Source organism: Lingula anatina, chromosome 4 (assembly GCF_051362555.1).
Source record: "Lingula anatina isolate TDL-2025a chromosome 4, LinAna3.0, whole genome shotgun sequence".
In the NCBI taxonomy this organism is placed as follows: Eukaryota; Metazoa; Brachiopoda; class Lingulata; order Lingulida; family Lingulidae; genus Lingula; species Lingula anatina.
In genome coordinates this window covers 16,923,717-16,946,302 of record NC_141770.1, presented here as the reverse complement: position 1 = coordinate 16,946,302, position 22,586 = coordinate 16,923,717, and the positions used below count along the sequence as shown (strand labels likewise).

The 22,586-nt window shown below is 34.8% G+C and overlaps 3 protein-coding genes across 13 annotated transcripts in view; 2 read left to right on the top strand and 1 right to left on the bottom strand.

The window, feature by feature from the left end:
• Positions 1 to 1,559, top strand: part of LOC106177989 (puratrophin-1) — a 103,979-nt gene extending 102,420 nt beyond the window's left edge. For all 11 annotated transcript variants that reach the window (XM_087011729.1, XM_013560954.3, XM_013560955.2 and 8 more), the window contains one exon: positions 183 to 1,559. In XM_087011729.1, coding sequence (XP_086867855.1) covers positions 183 to 188 — 6 coding nt within the window. In that variant the 3' untranslated portion in view covers positions 189 to 1,559. The remainder of the gene's footprint in view (positions 1 to 182) is intronic.
• On the bottom strand, positions 1,558 to 9,429 carry LOC106177990 (transport and Golgi organization protein 6 homolog). Its single transcript, XM_087011735.1, has 15 exons — positions 9,345 to 9,429; positions 8,814 to 8,871; positions 7,533 to 8,476; positions 7,263 to 7,389; positions 6,961 to 7,064; positions 6,373 to 6,529; positions 5,886 to 6,075; positions 5,416 to 5,601; positions 4,993 to 5,101; positions 4,447 to 4,656; positions 4,009 to 4,137; positions 2,966 to 3,761; positions 2,611 to 2,762; positions 2,338 to 2,451; positions 1,558 to 2,000 (listed from the first exon to the last, which is right to left on the bottom strand). The coding sequence occupies exons 2-15, from the start codon at positions 8,869 to 8,871 to the stop codon at positions 1,818 to 1,820; spliced, it is 3,459 nt and encodes a 1,152-aa protein (XP_086867861.1). The 5' UTR covers positions 9,345 to 9,429; the 3' UTR covers positions 1,558 to 1,817.
• Positions 9,430 to 9,590: 161 nt separating this feature from the next.
• Positions 9,591 to 22,192, top strand: LOC106177982 (conserved oligomeric Golgi complex subunit 7). Its single transcript, XM_087011736.1, has 22 exons — positions 9,591 to 9,743; positions 9,990 to 10,082; positions 10,418 to 10,518; positions 10,826 to 10,910; positions 11,320 to 11,409; positions 11,807 to 11,875; positions 12,428 to 12,463; positions 12,724 to 12,844; positions 13,128 to 13,210; positions 13,585 to 13,695; positions 14,064 to 14,222; positions 14,455 to 14,637; positions 15,007 to 15,081; positions 15,240 to 15,305; positions 15,526 to 15,652; positions 15,956 to 16,064; positions 18,068 to 18,165; positions 18,680 to 18,807; positions 19,254 to 19,337; positions 20,015 to 20,129; positions 20,797 to 20,928; positions 21,363 to 22,192. Exons 1-22 carry the CDS (start codon positions 9,735 to 9,737, stop codon positions 21,521 to 21,523), a joined length of 2,235 nt encoding a protein of 744 aa, XP_086867862.1. The 5' UTR covers positions 9,591 to 9,734; the 3' UTR covers positions 21,524 to 22,192.
• Positions 22,193 to 22,586: the final 394 nt, after the last annotated feature.

The window sequence follows — 22,586 nt, the reverse complement described above, 5'->3', positions numbered from 1 at the left end:
AAATGTGCTTTTCTGGACTTTGTGGCAAGTTTAGATCTGTGCATTTTGCTAGTAATTTGCAGAAAAAAAAAATGAAAATTCTCTTTGATGTATATATGCCAGCATTTTTCATTCATAAATGAAAGGTTCAAAGTAGAACAATGCTCTTACTTCCACTTACTGTGTTTTTTCTTACATTTCAGGTATAAAAGAAGTATAATGTGCATGATCAACTGAAGTGAATTTCAAAGTGCCAACTGACATGACACGATGGTGTGTGGACGTTGTAGAACTCAATATTTTCATCCAAATATGATCCTTTATCATTGCCAACAAGTAAAACTGAGGTGGGATTTCCAGAAAACATAAGGTACTACATTGGCTTATCTTGGAAGTAATCACCTTCTGGTGGTGACACTTGACACTATGGAGATGGATACATTGCAAAATTGGAATTACAGTGAATTTCGAAACTTGACATGAAACAACAATGCTACATCATTTTCAAAGCAGCATTCAAGCACCAGAATGGTATTTATTTAAATCATGAATACAGGATCTTTTAAGAACCACAAATTGTAATTAAAATCTTTTTGCTGTCTTTTGTTTAAGCAGCAAGGTCTTAGTTGCTTTATTAAAAGCAGAAATTCAATTTTAAAAAATCCCAGAAAGTATTTTAAAACTGAAAGTTTATTTGCTTTATTTTATAAAACAAATAGAAAACATGGGAGATTTAACTAATGCATTTGGTTTGACTTGCAGGCTAGCTCTCAGCCTGTAAAGGTATCTTTACTGTTATTTTGTTGTTGTTATTAGAACAAGTTTTTTATTACTATTTTGATTTACAATCACATTTCCTGTTATTTATACACCTGTACATCTGTTGCAGTTTTTACCTCATACATAGCGAACTTGGAGTGCAATGTAGAACAAATTTCTGAAATTCCAAATGCAAATGTGAAGTATATCAATGCAAATGTCGGTGGATAATTTGAATTTTATCCAAAGATGAAGACAGAGATTCTTAGTTTTGCTTAGATATTACTGCCGGAAATATATAACCACGTGTAAAGCAATAAGAAAACATGAACCCATTTTTTATTAAAATTATTGAAAGAAATGGACTAAGCAATAAGAACTTTTAAGAATGGTCTTATCCTATGTTAGCATTAATCAGCAGACTGCTGAAATATGTGATCTGGAAGCTAATTGAGTTAAATCACAAATGATAATTATTTTTGTTGATACTGTGAAGAAATCAGTAGAAGAAATTCAAACTGTTTTTCCTTGCAAGTTGTTAGCTTTGTATATTTATGTACAGATCTGATGAGATTATTATTATTAAACGCATGTATGTGTAGTGTATATATCATCTAGATTTTATATAAATACAACTGTTGTTATTAAAATAATGATATTATTTTTGAAACAAAAAACTTTGCTATGCAAGAGGCATGCTGTTAATATATTTAAAATGTGCTGATGCAGTGGTTTGGGTATTTGCCAGATCAAACACACTACTACTGTGGGGAAAATATGAAAAAAATTCTTATAAATAATAAAACATACATATGAAAATATTTGCACAATTGATTTTTTATTGCTTTCGTTTTACAGAAAAAAAGAACATTTTTTATAAGTGGTAGGATGATTCAGTTAGAAATGGTGATTTCACTGCCTTATTTTAAAGCCCATTCAGAATTTTGATAAAAAATAAAAGTTAAAAATTATCTAGGACACCAGCACATTCTGACTTTCAAATGCGAGCTCACCAGAACAAAGCTTCACAGTTTCTGAAACTCATCTAGAGCACCCTATCCACCATGTTTTCTTGAATGCTAGGGTGGGTCCAGTACAGAGATTTTCTTGGTAAAGGTTTGTTCAGGAAAGAGAAACGACTTCATCGTTGTTTCCAATTCTTCCAAAGCCATCTGAGCGTGAAGCTTTATGACATCATCAGTTTCCACTGTCGTGACATGTTTCAGTAGTCGGTAAATGTCACGAAGTTCAGATTCCAGTACCTGCAATATAAAAAAAAATTGTGCACCTTACTCATTTAAATAAACACAAGGCACTTCATTTTGCCAGGTATCACAAGAAAAAGGCCAAAACGATTCATTTCCCCAAAAGTGTATAAAGTACTTTTAAATAAGCTTTTCCTTGTGTCTTGTGTAAAAGTGTAAAAAAGTGAATAGTTTCTGAAGATTAAACAAGCCTGTACATAGAAGGCATTAAGTCTAGACCCTTCATTGAAACATCAAGCCTCATTGGTTGAAAAATGTTTACTTTCTTTAAAAATGATCAACCTTCTTTCCTATGGAAAAAAAATACTCTTCTGCTGTAAATTCTGATTCATACCTTCAATGCATCTTCTCCCAGCCCCTGTAGTAACAAAGTAATCAGCTGCACAGCGGCTCTTCTTACTTCAACATGGTTGTCCGTCTTAGCCAGACTGCTGCAGCAAGCCAGCACCTATAATGATCATAGCCAAGATATGGATAAAAAAAATCAATTTGAAGGCAGCAGACAAGGTTCAGTGACAGGGTATTACTGCAACCGTATGTCCCTCTTGGGATGAAGAGGAGAGCAAACTCGATGTATACTTACTATGAACTGCTTAGCCAAGCTTACCTCTTGAGTCACAGGTCCCAGTGAGAACCTCAGTAATTTACAAACTTCCCCAAGATTTGACAAGCTACTAGCTCGTATCAGGAAGTCCCCATCTTTGGCACCAGACAGAAAGGCAGTAAGCAAAGGATTTCTGAACTTTGGGACTAAATCACCTATAAACAAGGAAAACTTGTCAATAAAATTTTAAACTCAAACAATGTATATAATATAAATGTACATATCACTTAAATTCTTTGAAAAATTTAATGAAAGACACTGCGTGTAGCTAAAAATATTTGTGTTGTTGTTTAAAATTAACCAACTGTTAAAAGAACTAAAAATAATGTATGGATTTTAAGGTTGCAGTCAAACATACCTAAACACCTGGTGCTTTTCATCAAAACTTCTCCAAGTTTCATCCGCAACTCTGGACTTCTAACTTTGGGATGTCTGCCTTTCTCCATTTGCCCATCATCGAAATTCCCATATTTTGCAGCCAAAACTGGCACTAGGTGGCCAGGATGAGTATCTGCAAGACAAGCCAGACCTTGAATTGCACTGAGGTAGATATAAGAATCTTCGTGATCCAAGTTCTCTTGGAATACTTTTGCTAGTGTTTCCCATTTTTCCATGGCTTTAGGGTGTCTTTCCTTGAGCAATCTTGACAACACAATTTGAGCATGTCCCCTGGTAGGAATAAAGGGGTCAAATAATTCCTGGAAAGCAGTGTCAAAAACATCAGATGTAGAAGATAAAGCAGTCATTTTGTCACTGGATTTTGAATTTGAATCCGTTGATGAGTTTTTACTATGGTTACGATTCTTTATCTTATCCTTAGTATCTGTTTTCTTCTGGGTAATTTCTTCTACAAGTTTCCTGCCTCCTGCTAATTTATGTCCTGGCATCATTTTCTTTGAGTCCTCCTTCCTGCCTCTTACTTCCACTTTAACAGCAGAAGTCCTACTTGCATCTGCACACTTTCCACGATCCATCCTTTCTGTCATTTGCTGGAAGCTCTTGCTGTTTTCCCCAAGCCAGACTTTCCCCCTGGTTGCTATGGTTACACGCAGATCTCCAGCCAGTGATTGGATAAAAGGATCAGGGTGTCGTCTGCCAATGTTGTCGAGCAGAGGAAGAAACTCCATCATGAAGTCTTTGTCTGCTGAAGAGAGCTAAGCAACAGGGGACAAACCAATGAGCAATATACAGGTAGGTCTCGTTGTATTGGGACGGTAACAATTGGTTACTTAGAAAAACTAAACATGTTTTTATCATATAAAATTCTTAATGATCTTTCACTGGCTAACACTGATGGCCAACACCATTTTGCTGACACCATTTTGTTTCTATCTTAAAACCAAAATATTAATTCTAGAATCAGAAGCACTTAAAAAATTCTCCCACAGATCCCTGCCTCACCTGGTCTCCTCCTAGCATCATGGTCAACATGGCCACAGCCATAGAAAGGGTCTCTTTTCCAAATACTTCAAGCTCTTCTTCATCTTCATCCTCTAGCTCAAGCCTCTTTGCTTCACGTTCAAGTGACACCTTTAAAATACACAAAAAAATTGGCTATCAATAAGTTTTTAATTTTCTCAGTAGAAAAAACTTCACTGTACACTATCAATGGACTTTGTCTCCATAATATTGATTGAGAACATTGAAAACAGATGGAGTTCAAAGCAAAGAATTTACAGCCAAAAGGGAATTTTAAAGTTAAATATGCATTTGAAAAAAAAAAAGAAACTAAAACTTTTATTTTATTTTTGGTAATAAACTAATGACTCTTAACTGTTCTTACTACCATGCAGTGTACAACAAAAGTAACCACACCAGTGGCTTCGGTCTGACTCTGACCTTAACAAACTCCAACATGTGCCTTGGGGTCTTCAAGCTGTCTTGACCCAGGCTTTCACTCAAGGCCGCCACCAGTTGGAGCACAGTCAGGTTGTAGAGGAGCTCCGACGTCTGCTTGTCTCGTGTCTGCTCCAGGCGGAGAAGTTCCTGGCCTGGTTTCACTGGAGACTGATCAGGCTCCATTTTCTTGGAGATGATACTGGTCAGCTCCTGATGGAGATGAATTGTCTCAGATTAAATCCAGGGTGAGAAATCCAAGTTTGTCTTGGTGACAACAAAAGTGATCAGAATTTATCTACATGAGTGTGTAAATTATCACAGTTTAAATGATAGCCACCAAGTTTTGATTAAGTTACTATTCTCAGAGTTTTGATTAAGTTACCACTTTGATTTTGCTAAATAATAATATTATTGGACACAGCATTATACCAATTTATAGCCATCAGGTCACAACAAAAAGCCAAGAAAGGATTGGTAGAAACACGCATATGTATGTTTGAAAAACAATACCTTACTTCAGCATAATTATTTCAAAGTATTACCCACCTGTAAGAGATAAATAAAGAATGCCGCAACAAGTCCTTCTTGCTGAAGATCTGTTAAAATGTCCATGACTCCAGCTATCCTCTTGTTCATCTGCTCCCATTCATCTTTTCTGCAGGAAAAAATATAAATGACAATTGAAGAATTACATATGGCTCTGCTTGGTATCACACTTGTTGAAATATTAAGTTATTATAATTACTCCTACAAATTGAACATAAGACAATTCTACAGTACCCTTCATCCTACCCTCCCCCCCACCCCCAGCCACTAATAAGTTTCATCATCCCTTCAAGAGGTCCATCTGATAATTCCTACAGGCCATTTATCTGCTTTTACCCATTTAACAGATTAAGAAGTGTTATGGAACTAAACCCTATGAACACTTCTAGATATATATCAGTTAATTGCTGATAGTTCACTTACTCTTCCTCCCTGGCTGTTCCCACTACCATCACCCCTCCGTTAGGTCCAGCTGAAAATTCCAAATGACAATTCATGTCAGCAGACACTTCTTTGTTCTTACCACAGGAATACATGTGCAATACTCTCACTGCTGTAGACTGATCCACACTTTTCATGTAGTGAAGCAATGGGGCTTTGACTGCTGCCCTGGAGACACAAAATACACACTCAGTCACAGTTTTAAATAGTAAATTGGATCAAAAATTCATGCCTGCATGCAGATGAGTAATCTTGTAATCATAAAATGCTTTGAATACATAGATATTGTTTGTTACCATACTGAAATCTAACTGTACCTATTGATACTGAATACTTCCTCAATATATTAATTCATTTTATAAATATTTTCAAGTGTTACACTCTTATTAACATATCTCTTGTCAAAATGTTAACAGTTTAATGGTTATTATATAAAATCTCAAAAATGCTACCTCACATGTGAAATCCCCTGCAGACAGTAGCAGTGCAACTCAAACAGGGGAACCAGAACCTGCTCCAGGACAACTTCTGAGAGTCCACACTGGGGGTCGCCACCTACCACTAGGATTTTACAGATATCATCAAGACACTCCGTTAGCTTTTCTTCACAAACTACCACTTGACCTTCTGATGGATTCAGCTCTGTAATATTCAATTTAAAAAAATTCAAAGATGGAATGAAGTTTGTGTGTTAAAGACATTCCACATTTAACCAACTGTGCTCCAACTATTTAACTTCAACTTTCTTCTTTTTATTTTATTTCATGATATTGCCACAGTCACTTCCTGTACAGAATATCTTAAAGATTGCCTGGATATAGAATTAAATTTTTTACTGAATTGGACATAAATCCGAATACTGTTATCCTGTTAAAGCCTGAAAATAAAAAAGATCAAATTGCTCCAAATAATTTCACTTGTTTGACTACATCAATTCACCTTGGGTGCAGAGCAGCAGTGGGTTTAGGACAGGCTGAACCCAGTATCTCTGCGCCAACTCAGGCTGTTGTAACATCATGGCCGACAAAGTGCAGCAGGCGACACGGAGAAATTGCCGTTGAACTTGTGGGTCACTGAAGTGCAGCAGTTCTAGAATCTGTGAGGAAAAAAAAACAAAACATGTTTTCATCTATGATCCTTCCATGAAATGGCCTTGATTTACTTTTAGATCCCATTCCCATAGCTACCATCAGTCTACATACATGGAACCAACTCTGTGGGGACTCTTGCTGAAAGCAATCAGCTAAACTGAATGACACGTCTCCTCTTGTTTCCAATGTACTCATATAATCACCAGCTTTTCTGTATTCTACTCAATGCCAGTAGGAGGAAGGTCTTTCAATTAAGCTGATTCAGCGATGTTGTCTATAGGAATGAGGCCTTACTCTAATCTCTGTACAACAGCCAAAAATCTGTTTTACTCATGCTGGTGTAGTTGATGTCATGTGCTCTGGACAGAACATATTCAAAATAGAATAAATAAATTTTAATGAAAATAATGAAACAAATTGACAATATCAATATTACCTGAGGTGTCACCATTTTGTAATACTCCTCAGCAGACGTGACCTGAGAGGGAGGTTTGGCAATAATCTGACCAACCACAGCACACTCCTGCCAATCATCGCCACCTGGTAGACAAATATATGACTTGCCAAGTGACCTTAACTAACTCGCATTTTGGTACAAATTTCAGAGTCAATACTTTTCACAAAAAAAAAAAAAAAAAAAAAACTCAACGTGATTAATGTTAACAAAAAATCTGACAGTTACTTAACCCAGATCTCTTATAATCAAAGCTATCAATACAAAGAGAGAAGGACCAATACCTGCAGTTTCAGTGAGAATTCCTCTTATAATGGCTTGAACCCCTCGCGGCCTTGTCATTATTTCAGATAGAAGACGACTGCACTTCTTTCGCAGCCACACTGGAGATTTTACTTGTACTGGGGCAGCCTAAAAGAAAGTGATAATGACCTCAATAAGAAATAAAAATATAATATCTTTTGAAGGATCTTTTAATATCACTGAGCTAAACCTAAAGACAAAAAATACAGGGAAAATTAATATGAAATTCATAGAAATGCATGATAACTTACCCCTTTGTTATGTTCCTTACTTGGCATGCCTCCCTGCAACACAAGTAGTTCACGGACTAGCAGAGGCTCATAAATATGAGTCAATAGATCCTGGAGATGACTCTCACACACCTGTCTGGCAGATTCAAGATCAAAACTGCTGTTAATATGCAGATTCTTTTCTGCTGAACCCAATGCTTCAAACCCTAATAAAGGTTCTTTCTGTTCTTCAGCTATGTTTGGTTCAGCGGGTGTCGCTGTACTGATCTGCCCACAAGATGTCACTGCTGCAGTTTTACCACCAGGTGTCACCACCTTACAAACATTTTGCGCACTGCCTTTTTCTGCTCCTCTTTTGTCGGCCGTCATCTGCAGTAATGCTGCCAAAATGTCCCCCAAATGTCTGGATAATATCAAGGTCCCTAACACAGGATGTTTTGCGCTTTCAACTAGAACTTTAACGGAGTGAAACAAAAACTGTTGCTTATCTCTGACAGACATACTTGCTCCACTGCTTGAGAGTTTAACAATGTCAGAGTATCCTGAGCGTTGTTCTAAGGAAACCCCAACACCAGGTAACAAGTTGGGACATATCCCGAGTCCAATGATAAATTGTAACAGTGACTGAATTGTCTTATCTTGGCCAACACTGAGAACATCTTCTCCTGCTGGGTGAGGTTTTGGGACTAGCTTGGCTGGCTGAGAAGACAGATCTGGGTGAGACTTTATTTGCTGAGATGCCGTCGTGTTTTCAGAAGATGGAGAAACATTTTGCAAACTCCCATGCAGTTCCTTTAAGAGTATAATTGCAGTGGAGAGAAAAGATGTGACACTTTGAGAGCCAGCACCACAAACTGTATGGGTTTCTTCCCAGAGCTGCTTATATTTAGTCTGTGATGAAAGTTTCTCTTCCAAAGCTGTCAAGTTTTTCTCCAATGCTCTGTTGAAACTGGGAGCATCTGAGCCTAAAATATTGACAAATAATTTGACAAATAAGACTACCAGAGGAAGCTAGAAGTTACAAAAGGGAATTGCAGAACATAGTTTTGCTTTATTTCTCCAAGAAAAAAGAGAAGAACACTGGTAAAATTAAGTGCTATCCTTTAAATAAAAATAAGGAGTGCTATACTATGGTACAATAAAAATGAGTGCCATGGTACAAAAAATTATATATATCTATATCTATATATATATATATAAATCAAGAGTTACAAAAAGAGTGTGTGACTCCTGTAAGAGGTTGTACAAGTTACGTAGTTGAAAAGAGATCTTTAACTCTTTGAATTTCTTTACCTATTTCACCTTTAACTGGTGAAACCAAAATACTGATCACTTCTACAACTTCACTTGGTAGCAGCATCTGGAATGAAAGGTAAAAAGTAAAATGTCACATAAATTTAATTATAATGGCACAAATAATTAGTTATAAGCCAGTGTCCTCAAGACAGCATATTATACTTTATGGTGTATGATTTAATTAAAAAAATATTAAAAGGAATAGTACTGTTACGTACCAGTATGCTAACTTTCAAGGGAGAATGATAAAAATTCAAATCAAACAACGAATGGAACTATATAAATGGTCAACAAGTTGCATCATGTTAATGTTTTGCGGTGAACTGTTGGCCGTTCAAAATTGCCACTATTTGGGCCTTACAGATACAGTGGTACTTAACATGTTTACAACCATACTGAACCGGTAGGGGGGCCGAAAACTGTGGCAACTCCTGATGCAGTTTGGCTAAATCTGGTGAAAGGATCTCCATAAAATTAAACACCGTGCTTTGAACAGTCATGGGTCTTTCACAGCAAATTTTGCTCACCTGTGCTTACCTTAAATAGACTTTTATCTTCAACTTTTTGAACTGATTTTCGGCTTCGCCTTCTTGTAACACATGTTGAGAATAGCGCGAAAAGGGTTGTATATTTCCATGCATCTATCTAGTATACCTTTTGGCCTAGTTATGATATATTCATACATTTCGTTCACTTTTCATCATTAATATGTTATTTTTATTTCATACTTAATACCAAATATTCAATTTGGTGATCACATAAGTCAAAATTAATTGTTAAATTATCAACGGTACTCTCGAGTCATTTTCACCGCTGCCGTAAGTGGGTACTTAATTGACGTGTGGCAAACAAGAAGGACGAGTATCTCTTGTGAGTGGTGGGGAAAAACCTACGACTAATTGCCCAAAAAACACAATTAAGGGATGCATGATAATGGTAAGTTGAAGAGCTCAATATACCATGTGTCTCTAGAATGTTTAACAAGTAAATGAACTGCATGAAGATGCACGAATAAATAATTTGGTTGAAACCGTTTCATTTCTTAAACTTGTATTTTGTTAATTTTATATCATTTGGTTCTCTCTCTCCATATTTAAGTGTGCAATTAAGAACAGAAATGAACCATAATATACATGCTATTGTCCTGTCTGTTAAAAAAACATCATTATGTGTATTTCATAGGATTTCTCTAAATTTCTGGATGAAAATTTTGACATAAAGGAATGGGTTAATGCTGCCTTTAAGTCCCAGAAGGATCCAACAGTCAAAAAGGATGTGAGTATTGCATATACCACAGCATATTTGTGTAAGCATCTTAAAGGAACATATCCAAATTTGCAGCCTTACTGTAAGCAGTTTTAATCACATTCGAGTTTAAAATTCAATTTAAAACAATATTTTAATATAATAAAAGAATAAACTCATGGCTGTTTTTAACAGCTTAAAAACTGTATATTCTCAGTTTCATGTATTGATCAGTTTTTTCTTTTTTTCATTATTAGTTTTCAGTTTCCTTGTTGAATTTTCCTTCTTGTCTTTGTTTTTTATTTGACTCTTTTTTTTTATTATGTTTGCAATTGGTTGATAAAATTGATGCAATGTAATTTCAGCAATATGCCACTACCATGGTGATGAAGCTACAGATGTTCATACAAGAAGTGAACAATGTCATTGAGGAAGCAAGTCAGCAGGCTGTTCAGAATTTACCCAGGTAATCTTGACCGAGGTTGCAATCAAGATTGCTTCACTGGGGAAATGTACTTGTTATTGTGACATTGATGCTTTTTATTTTATTTTCTTTTATATATTCAAGTGATTTTTTGGTAGTTCAAATGTCTTGATATAAGTGGGTAAATGCTTTTATTAATTTCAGAATGTTGACTATATAAATATTTTCTTGAAATATAACAATAAGAGGGCAATTCATAATACTTTAAATGATTTCCGTGGGTATTGTGACATTGTAATAAGTCTTAGGTTCAATCAGTGTATCATGCAGTAGTGTTTTTTAATTGTAGGGTAATCCGTGAGATAGAAGCAGTAAAACAGGAAGCATCTTTGCTGCAGGACCAGATGAGGATGGTAAAAGAGGACATTCAGAAGGTGTGGAGGAATAGAAAAATATATTTTAAATATAGATGCACTGATGTAGACAAATACATCACTGACATTACAATTTCAGTGTAATGAAAATTGCATTAGTATATTTTATATTTATCTAAGATAGCAAATGAGTAGAGAAAATAGCTGCAAAACTTAATTGCACATACACATATTTAAATTTGGTCTTAAGAATGACATACGATATTTTAATATATTGATTTGAAAAGTATGTTTTAATTTCTCAAACACTCAAGTAGTAGATTCACACAGTGATGTCATGGGTAAGTCCCAAACATGCCAGAAGCATACAGTAGTGTGTGTCCTCTAATTTGTCTCAGCAAAGGATTTCAAATAATTTCCCACTGGTTCTGTCCTTGTGAAGAAAATCCCTTTATATTCTTCCTATCAGGTAGAACATGACACCTCGCAAAGCATGCAGATGCTGCTACAGTTGGACAACATCAAATCTAGAATGCAAGCTGCTTCTAATGCTCTCAAGGTATTTGTGCAACAGGGCTGTTCCTCAATTTACAATTAGCATGCTATATCATATTAGCCAAATACTTGAATGGTTCTAATGAAATCATGTACACCGTAGTCAATTTGCAAATAACAGAAAAGCCACATCATACATTTTGAGTGGTTTGAAACAAATTAATCTACAAGCTATGTAGTCACTTTCAGGCTACACTTGCCTCTTGTTTAACACAATAAGACAATTTAAAAAGTTGGAATATACATATGAACCGAGTTGTTCAAGTTTTAACTTTTATTTGACTTTGTTATGAATCAATACGTAAAAGTATGGATAATATTGGTAAATGTTTTAGAATGTTTAAACATTAAAATGCAAGAATGTTTTAGAACCAATGTGTGACTCGTATTGTATTCTGTAGGAAGCCGATAACTGGTCTACTCTCTCAGCTGACATTGAAGAAGTTTTTGATTCTCAGGATATAAATGTGGTAAGTTATCATCGTGTATATATATTTGGATTCAGTCAGTAGTAATTTCAATCAAATGAAGAACAAACAAATTCTCATTCTGAGCATTTACATGGGACAGATAGTTAGAGCCCTAACATTATTCCATTTTCCATGGACATCATCACTCAGGATACTGAATTTGTTATAAGTATAACGTTTAATTCTCAAGCTTTATGTAAAACATGGTAACAATTTTAAAGTTGTTTTGATCTGAAACATGCTATTTATTTTATTGATTTAACATCATTCACAAGCAGATCTAGTGTTAGAGGTAAAACTCTGGGTATCAAACTGCTCCCCCCCCCCTTTCTGGTGCACAGGCAGAATATACCAGTTGACACTTGGTATAGTGGCAAAGTATTTTTATTCACTGGAGAACTGTTTTACATAATGCAAATAAAACTGCTTTAAATGGGAACTTAATGGACGTGATATAGGTAGCAGGTACCTTGTTTACAATGCGTAACTTCTATCAGTCTAGTGTAATATTTATAGATGTTTTTTGATGATTCTTCCATTTTCCTTTTATAGATAGCAGAAAAATTGGTTGGAATGCAGCAGAGTTTGGTAAGTAGATATTTATAATTGTATGTTTTGGGTCTGTGATCCTTTATCCAAGTGAACATTAAGTTATCCAAAAGAGATAATTAGCATTGCCATTTTCAAGGTCATTGATCTTATTGTTGGAAAATCTTTTATTTTCTTTATATGATTTTATGTTGAACTGCTTAATGAATAGCAACATTGACTTTGAAGAAAATCACTCGGACATCTTCACACAACCCTCCTATAAGGAGCAGAAAATATGAAATATGGTTTCATTCCAGCAAATCCTGGTAGATGTCCCTGATTACAAAGATAGGTGTCAGCACTTGGAAAAACTAAAAAATAGACTGGAAGCCATGTTGAGTCCACAAGTTGTAGCAGCTTTCAACGCAAAGTCTTTAGGTGATACTTCAGATTTTATAAGACTGAAAATTATTGTAAAAATTTGGATTTTCTATGAAAAATTACATGATTTCTCCACTTGTTGATTATTATTGTCCATTAGATTTGGATTAAAATCTTTTGGGAAAGTGTTGAATGAAACTTAATTTTTGAATATTATAATCACTTAAAAAGATTTGAATAATGAAATATAACAAATTAGGTAAGAGGAGGTAGATATTCCTGTAACTAAATAGATAATGCTGACCAGGAGGTATTTACAAGTTTTTTTCTCTTTCCTCAGAATCTGCCCAGGTTTACGTAAAAATCTTCTCCAACATAGACAGATTGCCACAGCTTTACAAATACTATCACAAGTGCCACAAGGTGAGTCATATTATTATAGATATAAAACTTAAACTGCGAACAAAGGGTCTGTTGTGGGATTTATAAGATCTTTTTTTTTTTTTTTTTTTTTGACTCAGAAGTAAACTAAATATGACTGTCATTAACTCTGTAATCCAGACCACCATATTTGAATTTTGAGGTCTTTTTAGCCCCAAACCAAAAACAGCGAGTCACTTCAAGTCCCCTTGTTTGACAGTGGTGGTCATGATTTGTGAAAATGTGTCAAGGAGCCCAAAAAGCTAGTCATAACCATGGGATTGAGTAGCCAAATTTCTCTTGGAATATCACAAGTCTGAACTGATGCACATAATTTTAGATTGGACCTGGTTTTCTATTTCCTACTTATTTTCCAGACTCAGCTGCTAAATCAGTGGAAGACAATAGTGGAGACCAACCAAGAAGAGACTGTGGTAGAGTGGCTGTCAGAGTTCTATGACCAGATGTTTTCAACTTGGCACACACAGGTGAGTGCAGGTGTGGAGATTTAGGACGGGTTGCGAGTGTCTAGTGGTGGATTTTTTTTTTCTTTTTTTTTTTTTTTTTTTTTTTTGTAACTTTTTCAGACGGTCTTTTCCTCTTGGATTTCCTTATCAATGACCAATGACCTTTCATCATTGGTGACCTCAACTTGCCTTCCCTGCCCTCCTAACTGATGCACATCAACCTTGTACAAATCCACACTTATCATTTACTAGCTCTGTCTGGAAGAGACATTGTTAGAGAAAAAATTTGCATCCATCCCGTGAATACACCTTACCATCCACAATTTTGGCTCATCCAATTAAATATTGATTCATTTTTTAATAATTCTTTACAAATTTATTGCCATCAGGTGCAGTGGTGCAGTCAGGTTTTCAAGGAACCAGAGAAGATTGTCAGCCAGTTGTTAACAGAAACTTTGGCGGCCATGGAACCATCTATCCCATACTGCATTGCTAACTTCCTGGAAAGCAAAAGCAGCCCATTGGACGCATTGATGGAGGTGCTTCAAGTATGTGGACACAAAAAATTAAATCATGAATTGCCCTTCACTACAATAAGCATAAACTGATACTATTTATTTATTTAGTTCAATTAAAACCTGCAGAAATAACCTTATAATAATTCAGGTCATGAAAAATTTCAATAGAAATGTAGGTTACAATTGACTACTATATACACACATTTATACTAATTTTTGTTTGGTTTAATTTAATGATGCTATGAAATGATGAATATTTTAGGTCTCAGAAAGGTTTGCAAAAAGTATCGAGACCGCTCTTGAAAGTCATGCAGAGGGACCTCTGGGAAGTGAATACGCCACCACCCTGGCCATGGCCATATACGCCCCCTATAGGTCATATGTACAGAGATATGAGAACTACGAGGAGGCAGCACTGAGCACACATTTAAATAACATTCCACTGGTTAGTTGAGCCTTGTTTATCTAAGCAAATAGCTACAGCAGGTTGAAGGTTTTTTGTAAGTGTTTTATATAAATAAAGAATTCATATAGGAAACAAAAAGGAAAATAATAAAATTCATTTTTAATAAATCAGTATTCATATTTGTTACGAAGCATCCATGGATAGATGTAGACATGTCTTTATAAAGGTAGATTTTTAAATAACAAACTGTAAATTTCTCAATTCTCAAGATAAGATATTGAAGTAATGTAATGTTCCTATTGCAGTATTGTTAATCTTCCTGAAAGATTTAGTAGTTTCTTTCACAACCTGAGGTTTCTGCTGCTTCTCATTAACTGCCTAACTATGTCATTTCCATGTTATATACAGGACAAGCAAGAGGTTATGGACTCAGTGAGAGTTTTGGGAGAATCTGTCAACAAACTATTTTCTGCAGCAAACAAGGTACTACTGAAATACACTGCAATCATTTAAATGCACAATGCTGTTTGTTTTTTTCATTCATCCAAAGTATAATGACAAGTATTTTACATCAGTTTATTTGTATGTCGTTTTAATTGATAAAATTTAATGATTGAGATGTATTATAATTATCTTTTCAGGGCAATGAAAGATGCCTAAAGTTAACTCACGGATGTGGTTACATCAGCCTATTACAAGCTTTAAAGGTAAAATAAAGCTTTCAAATTGCATACCAAAATAATAATTTCTAATATAACAGTGACTTAAAATTTTAGGAGTATGATATTTAAAGAAAGCAACCATAGGAGAAACATCCCATAATCGCCTTTTCTTTTAAAAAATGGTTGAAAGTTAAATTTTAGATATTTGAAATAAAGGCACAATACATATGGACATACTAAGAACCATGCTTTGTTATCTTTACAGAACTATTTTGTAAACTACGGGAAGGAATTCCGCCGCGTGTTGACCAATCTGAGAGAGAAGATCAAAATGGGTGACAATGACCCTTGGGCACTCTTCCAGCACTCTCTACGGATTATACAGACTTGTGGTCAGTTTGAGAGTTGGACAATGATATTTTTATTTTGAAAATGTTATTTGATAAAATGATATTAAAGTCATCACTATTTTGTGAAACCACCAAAACATGACATGGCATGAAATTTCAAGGAATATATTATAAGTGAAAACTAGAGTAAAAAAACGATGTTTAAAAACTAACTCTCAATATTTTCCAGTCAGCCATCTTTAAGATAAGCCCTTGTTGATTTTGGTTAAAAGTAAATCAATTTTATAAGTAGTTTTAAAAGAATTATTATAATAATTTATTTATTTTTGCACACTGTGTTTCCAGGAGAACTAATCCTGCATGTAGAAGAGTTGGATGATAGTTTGATGAGCAATATACTACATTCCATTGGCAAACAGACACCCTCAACTCCGAAAATTGGGGGAGAAATACGGTAAACTATATTCCTAGCCATCAATTTCCAAACTGTTTTGAATCAATTTAAATCATTTTACTATTCAGTCATATTTTTATGTACAGACACAGATGTGTCTGTACATATTGCCATCACCTGCGTCTGTCGTCGCCGTCGCCGTCGCCAGTGCCGTGCACTTTCCTTGTAAACACGATAAGTGGAGAGCAGTTTTACTTTTTGGCTTTATATTTACAGAGCTGATGAATATTCATAAAACACAGGCCAAGTTCGAAAATCAGCATGATCAGGCCATTATTGTAGAAGTTATGCTGTTTTTCACTTTTCAGCATATATGCAACCCTGTAAACACATTTTAGGGAAAACCATTAGGCCTGTTGTCATGAAACTCACAGGAGTAATCAATCTTACTAAAATGCAGGTCAAGTTCGAAAATTGGCATGATCGGGCCACTATTTTAGTAGTTATGCTGTTTTTTCATTTTTCAGCATATATGCAACACTGTAAACACAATATAAGAAAAACAGATTGGCCAATTGTCATTAAACTCACAGGAGTGGTCAATCTTACTAAAACGCAGGTTGAGTTCGAAAATCAGCATAATCGTGCCATTATTTTAGAAGTTAAGCTGTTTTTTCATATTTCCTCAGATTCAATTCTTAGGCATGTTAACAGTCTCATTATTAAACTAATAAGATACGTAAAAGTTTTTGTTTGACATTTCCTGCATCTTTACAACATTGTTAGTTGATTTTGTAAAAATGATGGTAAACTTGTTATCGTGTATTGTGTAATAAAGTTTCAAAAATGGAAATAAACTCATATTATTGCAGTTTGTCAGATTCAATCATTCACTATGTTCAGAATCTCAGAATGGAAGAAATTGGACATTTAACACTGCTCTATTGATATTTTTCCCATCTCATCAATTTTCTTTGTTGATCATATAAAAATTGCAGTAAACTGTTTATTTTGTTTTATGTTTAAAAAAGTGTTAAAAATGGGGAAAAAAAATTTCAGAACAGTGCTGTCTTGTTTACATTTTGGCATTTTCAAGTTGTGACTTTGAAGTTCCATGGGCCTGAAGACCTTTGCTAGTCACATTTTCTGAATATCCATGATACTAATATTTTATTATTAAAAATTGATGGTCATTATGCTGTTAAACATTATGTAATATTGCATCAAAATTTAAAAAAAAAACTATTTTGGGCACTGCTCCCATGATGACCATTTAAGAAAAACCGTGTCACTTACTGTCTTCAAACTTACAGGAAAGAAACATGGGACTAGAATACAGCTTCAGTAGGCAATGCAGTCTGTTTGGTAATTCTTACTGCCAGTTTAAACAGTTTTTTTTTGTGAAAATTTAATTTTTCACATATTGGCATTTTCAAGGTGTGACTTTAAAGTTCCACGGGCTTGAAGACCCATGCTAGTCACATTTTCTGAAAATCCATGATACGTATATTTTTTTATTAAAAATTGACGGTCATTATGCTGTTAACCATTATGTAATATGGCATCAGAATAGAAGAAAACACAATTTTGGGTGCTGTTGCCATTATGACCATTATGGAAAAACCATGTTACTTATGATTGCCAAATTTTCAAAAAAGAAATACGGGACTAAAATGCAGCCTGAGTTGGAAAAGCAGTCTAATTGGCTTCTTTTTCTGGAAGTTGTACATTTTCAAAGTGTGAACTTGTTACACATTTTACTTATATTGGTATTACCTGTTGAGCATAATTAAAATTTGATGTTGAATTTGCAGTTTAACATAATGTACTTTTGCATCAGAATTGACAGTAGCCTATTTTGTGCATAGTTATTTCCTGTTACATTTGACAGCTTTGCTGCCTTGTTAATGTATGATTTGTAATCATATAATTAGTTTTATGCTCTTGATTTTATCATATATTTCACGTCTTGAAAGCACATCATTTAAAATAAAGTGCTTGCTAGTATATGTAATCATATTTTTATTGCAAAAATCCTGAGAGAATCCATGTTTCATATTCAGACTGAGGGTCAATCCATTTCACCAGTACACAGAGCTTCTGATAGAGAGAGTGGAGGATAGAGAAGCACTGGAACTGCTAGTTACTAAACTGGAAGAAGGTGAGATGTTGATACCTTTTGTCAATACCAAAACTCTGTAGTATATTTTTAGTCAGAACTTTGTGAAATAAGTAGTAGATATTTGCATATTTTAATTAAATGTTATTATAGTTCTGGAATAGCACCAGAACTTTCAGTAACTTAGCTAGATGCAGGTGATGAATAACTGGGATTGATAACCTTTGTTGAGGCTTATGTTATATCTGTATATATCAGAATTTTTAATGAACTGATTATATATTTGAATACATGTTGTAATATTGAAAACTCTAGCAAATTCCAATATTCTTTAAATATTTATATCACAACTGTCCAATTGACTGATTAGATGTTTGAATACATGCTGTAATTGTATAGAATTGAAAATATGAAAAAAAAGGAGGAAGTATTCTACAACAAGCCAAATTCACCATAGTTCACTTACTCCTATGTCAATAATTTTAATACATTACTCACCTGCATTGTTTTCAAAATAGCCTCACATGTTTTTACTAATATGTGATTACTTCTGTAGAGATGCCGTCAGTACTGGAAGTTGTGAAAAAAGATTTCTCTGCATTGAGCGTGGATGCGCACAGGTTTGCCTTTGACATCGTGTTTGCACAGATCAAGGAACATTTGCAGGAAGTCTCCACAATGGAGGTATGAGTTGTTCATATATAATAGGTGGAGGACTTCCCTGAATATCATTTAATACTTTTATCATCCTATTGATAAATTTAAGCACCCCTCTTCAAAAAAATGCAAACTTTTGTTAAAATTTTAAATGGACACACTAATAAATACTGTTTGGTATGCAATTATCAGAAGTGATAACTTTCCTTTCCAACTCTTTTACATAACTTTAAAAAATATGTTATTTTTTCTTGATTATTTACTGTAACAGTTATGATTTATTATAATGTATAATTTATTTGAGATGTTTAATCCAGATTTATACCAGATCTCAAATCTAACCTCCTTATCAATAGTTTATGATATATACCCATCAGTATTTCCCACAACTTAACATTGCCAGTATTATTATTTAATTTCCGACATTAATAGTTTTCATAACTGTGGTCATTTTCAATTATATTTCTGTCCAGATATGGACCAGTGCCAGTGCTGGGGGTGCCCTGACCGCTGACCTGCCTACATTTAGCCTCTCTCCACAGGAATACATCACCCAGGTATGTTAACACTTGCCACAGTCCCTCTTATTCCTTTCTGGACTGGACTGTGTTCATCAGTGTGTGATTGTGAGAGCTAAGACCCCAATCCCATAGACATCTAAGAGCAGTTAGCTTAACTGAATGACACACCTCTTGTTTCCAGTGTACTTGCATAATTACCAGCTTTTTATTATTTTTTTTTTTTTTGTCTTCTTCTTAACACCAGGAGGAGGAATGGCATTCAGTGAAAACTGACTGCAGTCAGTGAGAGTAGATTCACATAGACAGATGATGTGTCTATGGGAATGGAGTCTTTGACAGTATTGTTACTGTCTCAACACTCATTTATTGATAGACGTTGTTAATCAAGAAACCATTTTTTAAAATGTGTATAATGCATGTTTTATAAAACAGTTTGGACAGTTTGAGAGAATTACGTAACTAAAAAGCCTGAAGAAAACAAAGCTACGTTTTGCTGCATGTAAAAACGGTTGTGGTATGTAGTTAATAACTTCAAATTTGAGTAGATAAGCCTATGATAAGTTTTTAATAATGAACACATTGACAGAATCATAGTATCATAGTGTGTGTAACATCTTGGATAGCCAAAAAAAAACAAACTTTTCTGCATAATTATTAAGACAATAGGACAAAAGCTTGAATTTATTTAAGAGTAAGATACATTTTTTTTCCAGGTTGGTCAATATTTGATGACCATTCCGCAGCATTTAGAGCCCTTCACAACTCAAGACAACCCAGCTCTGCTGGTGGCCGTAAAACATGGGAAGCTACCATACACTGAGGAACAAGGTGTGTGGTAAATGGTGGTTGGAAATGTGACACTTGTAACATGAAAAGCGATGTTGTGTAAAATTGCAGTAGGGAAAGTGAGATCTCTAGAAATGAGGTAGTTTGTAAGATTGATATAACTGAATTTAAGCCAACCAGCCTGTTGTGGACAATTTATAATTATATTTACCCTGTTATTACTTTTCTAAAGTGTTTCTTACAATCATTGCCTGTCTAATGTATATGTCACAGGGAAGATTGAAATCCAGGCAGATTTTAAATCCACCTAGGCAGATTGAAATATTTTACAAAGCTTTGTTTATTTAAACCAACCTTTGTTTTGAAATAGCATGCCTACTCCTCTATACATTTAACTCGGTATGAGAAGAAATGGCAAAGTACAGCTACACAATTGTCAGAAATTAAATTTTTAAAAACAAAGAAAGTAGTATTGCAGTGGAGCTTTAAGACATTTAAACTTAAGCCTGTTTTTCAGACAGTTGCTGGACATGGCTGACATTGTAATTTTTTCAAAGTTCTCAGTATATCTGATGACTGAAAGACAGAAAACGATAAGCATTTTTGCTAGTGTGATTGTAAGCTTTCAGACAACATCACTGACACTTTGCTGATAAAGAAAAGCCTACTGAATATGATGTAGAAATCCTTAAATCAATTTATTCCACAGAGTCCTTTGAACAGATAGCAGACCTGTGGCTGGAGTCCATGGCACGTGGAGCCATGCACATGTATTGTGAGGAGATTCTCAAGATTCCTGAAATAACGGCGCATGCATCAAGGCAGCTAGTCACAGACATAGGTAAATGTGCCTCAAGGTTGATAAAACATAAAGATCACGTAAAAACTGGGATGCCAGTTTTGTGTTTGTATGGTATAGTTGATTATACTTTGGACCATCAAGGTTCATGTACATACATACATAAAAGTTTATCTTATTTAAAGGACAAACTGTAATAAAGAAAATAAGAATTAAAATAAATAATACACCATTATAAGGTCTTCCTTAAGAGGCCTTATGATTAGTTCAAGTTTAATATACAGCACCAAGTAACACATTGCTTATTGTCAGTAGACGTTTTTACGCAAGGTACATGAAAACAGGAAGTCTTGCATGAATCTTTGTCTAATTTTAATGTATTCAGAGCAGGTCAAAATCAAATGAAGTTCATCTTTAATATCTGTAGATTAAACTGTCTATTTTCATAAAAAAAAAAGCATTGTCTTATTTTACAGACTATTTATCAAATGTCCTGGATGATCTTGGCCTCCAACCCTCAGAGACAGTAAAGAACATTGAAACATTACTGAAGTGCAGCAAAGACAACTTTGACGAGGAGTCAGAAAATATGCCACGAAGGCTTGTCAGTGTTCTCAAGGGAATGAGGGGACTGTAGGGGTCTACACGCTTTGCATCAAGGAGGCCTTGAGGTTTTGGAGTCTGCTTTAGGGGTCTACATGTATTTCGGCAAGGAGGCCATGAAGTGCAAGAGTCTTTTTAGGGAACTAAAATCTTTAACAAGTGTTCACTGAAGTCTGCACATCATAGAGATACCGGACTGTCAATTTTTCATTCTTTTTTTCTTCCGGTAATCTGTGTAGTGGAGGATGGGGTGGGGTGATATTAGGGAGTGCACAGCTTCGGGGACAGGAGTGAAGAAAATAGGGATATGGGATTTCACGTTGAGGGGATATGGTTTTTTTACAGCAATATTGATACGGGAGAGATATATACATATTTCAAGTGTTGTTAAAAGTCTGAAATGGAACGGCTACTTGCTTGTGGATAAATGTTTGCGAGGTTTTTTATGTTCGTCTACAACACAGACTCATGATGGTTGCAATTTGAAAAATAAATTATTATTATTATTATTAATATTATATAAAATCTAATCTGATGAATGATGTCGTTTACTGCACTTCACTACAAACTTCTGATTTGAAAGACCACATCACAGTAGCATCATTAACCAGCCGACAAACCGTTACAAAAAATATTCAGTTACATTATTGCTGATCAGTTTCGACGCATGAAAATTGGAAAATAAAATATTTTTCATCGTTAATTTAACAAAATATAACTTCGGTGTGTAGCGACTGGATTTAGGCCAAAGTGTGGTCTGGTCGAAGGGCAAAGCAGTGCTATTGAAACTACCAATTTTTTATTGAAAGTTACCTCTTAATTTTGACGAACGCGTATCTTTTTCCCTACACCCAGCTTTTCTTCTAATGTAAACAAGTACAACATTCCCATAGAAAACCTACATCCGCTATTGTTTGAGCTTACCTGTCGTCTGCACGTCACTCACTCGCGCTCTCCTGACATTGCATGGACTCGTGTATTTTAGCAGTGCTTTCCATTATGTATTGTTTTCCTTTAAAATTTTGAAGATAGCTTGTTTTTTATTTATTTACTTGAAGCAAGCTTCCAACTTCAAACATTGGATATATACTGACAGT

Bases quoted from the DNA above. Each gene is read 5' to 3' on its own strand.
- LOC106177990 (XM_087011735.1), bottom strand. From the start codon at position 8,871: ATGCTGCTACCAAGTGAAGTTGTAGAAGTGATCAGTATTTTGGTTTCA. The intron at 6,530-6,960 runs GTAATATTGATA...TTTTCCTCACAG, and splicing joins ACAAAATGGTGACACCTCAG to ATTCTAGAACTGCTGCACTT. The intron at 3,762-4,008 runs GTGAGGCAGGGA...CCTGTTGCTTAG, and splicing joins TGATGCTAGGAGGAGACCAG to CTCTCTTCAGCAGACAAAGA.
- LOC106177982 (XM_087011736.1), top strand. The intron at 12,845-13,127 runs GTGATACTTCAG...CTCTTTCCTCAG, and splicing joins TTTCAACGCAAAGTCTTTAG to AATCTGCCCAGGTTTACGTA. The intron at 13,211-13,584 runs GTGAGTCATATT...CTTATTTTCCAG, and splicing joins ACTATCACAAGTGCCACAAG to ACTCAGCTGCTAAATCAGTG.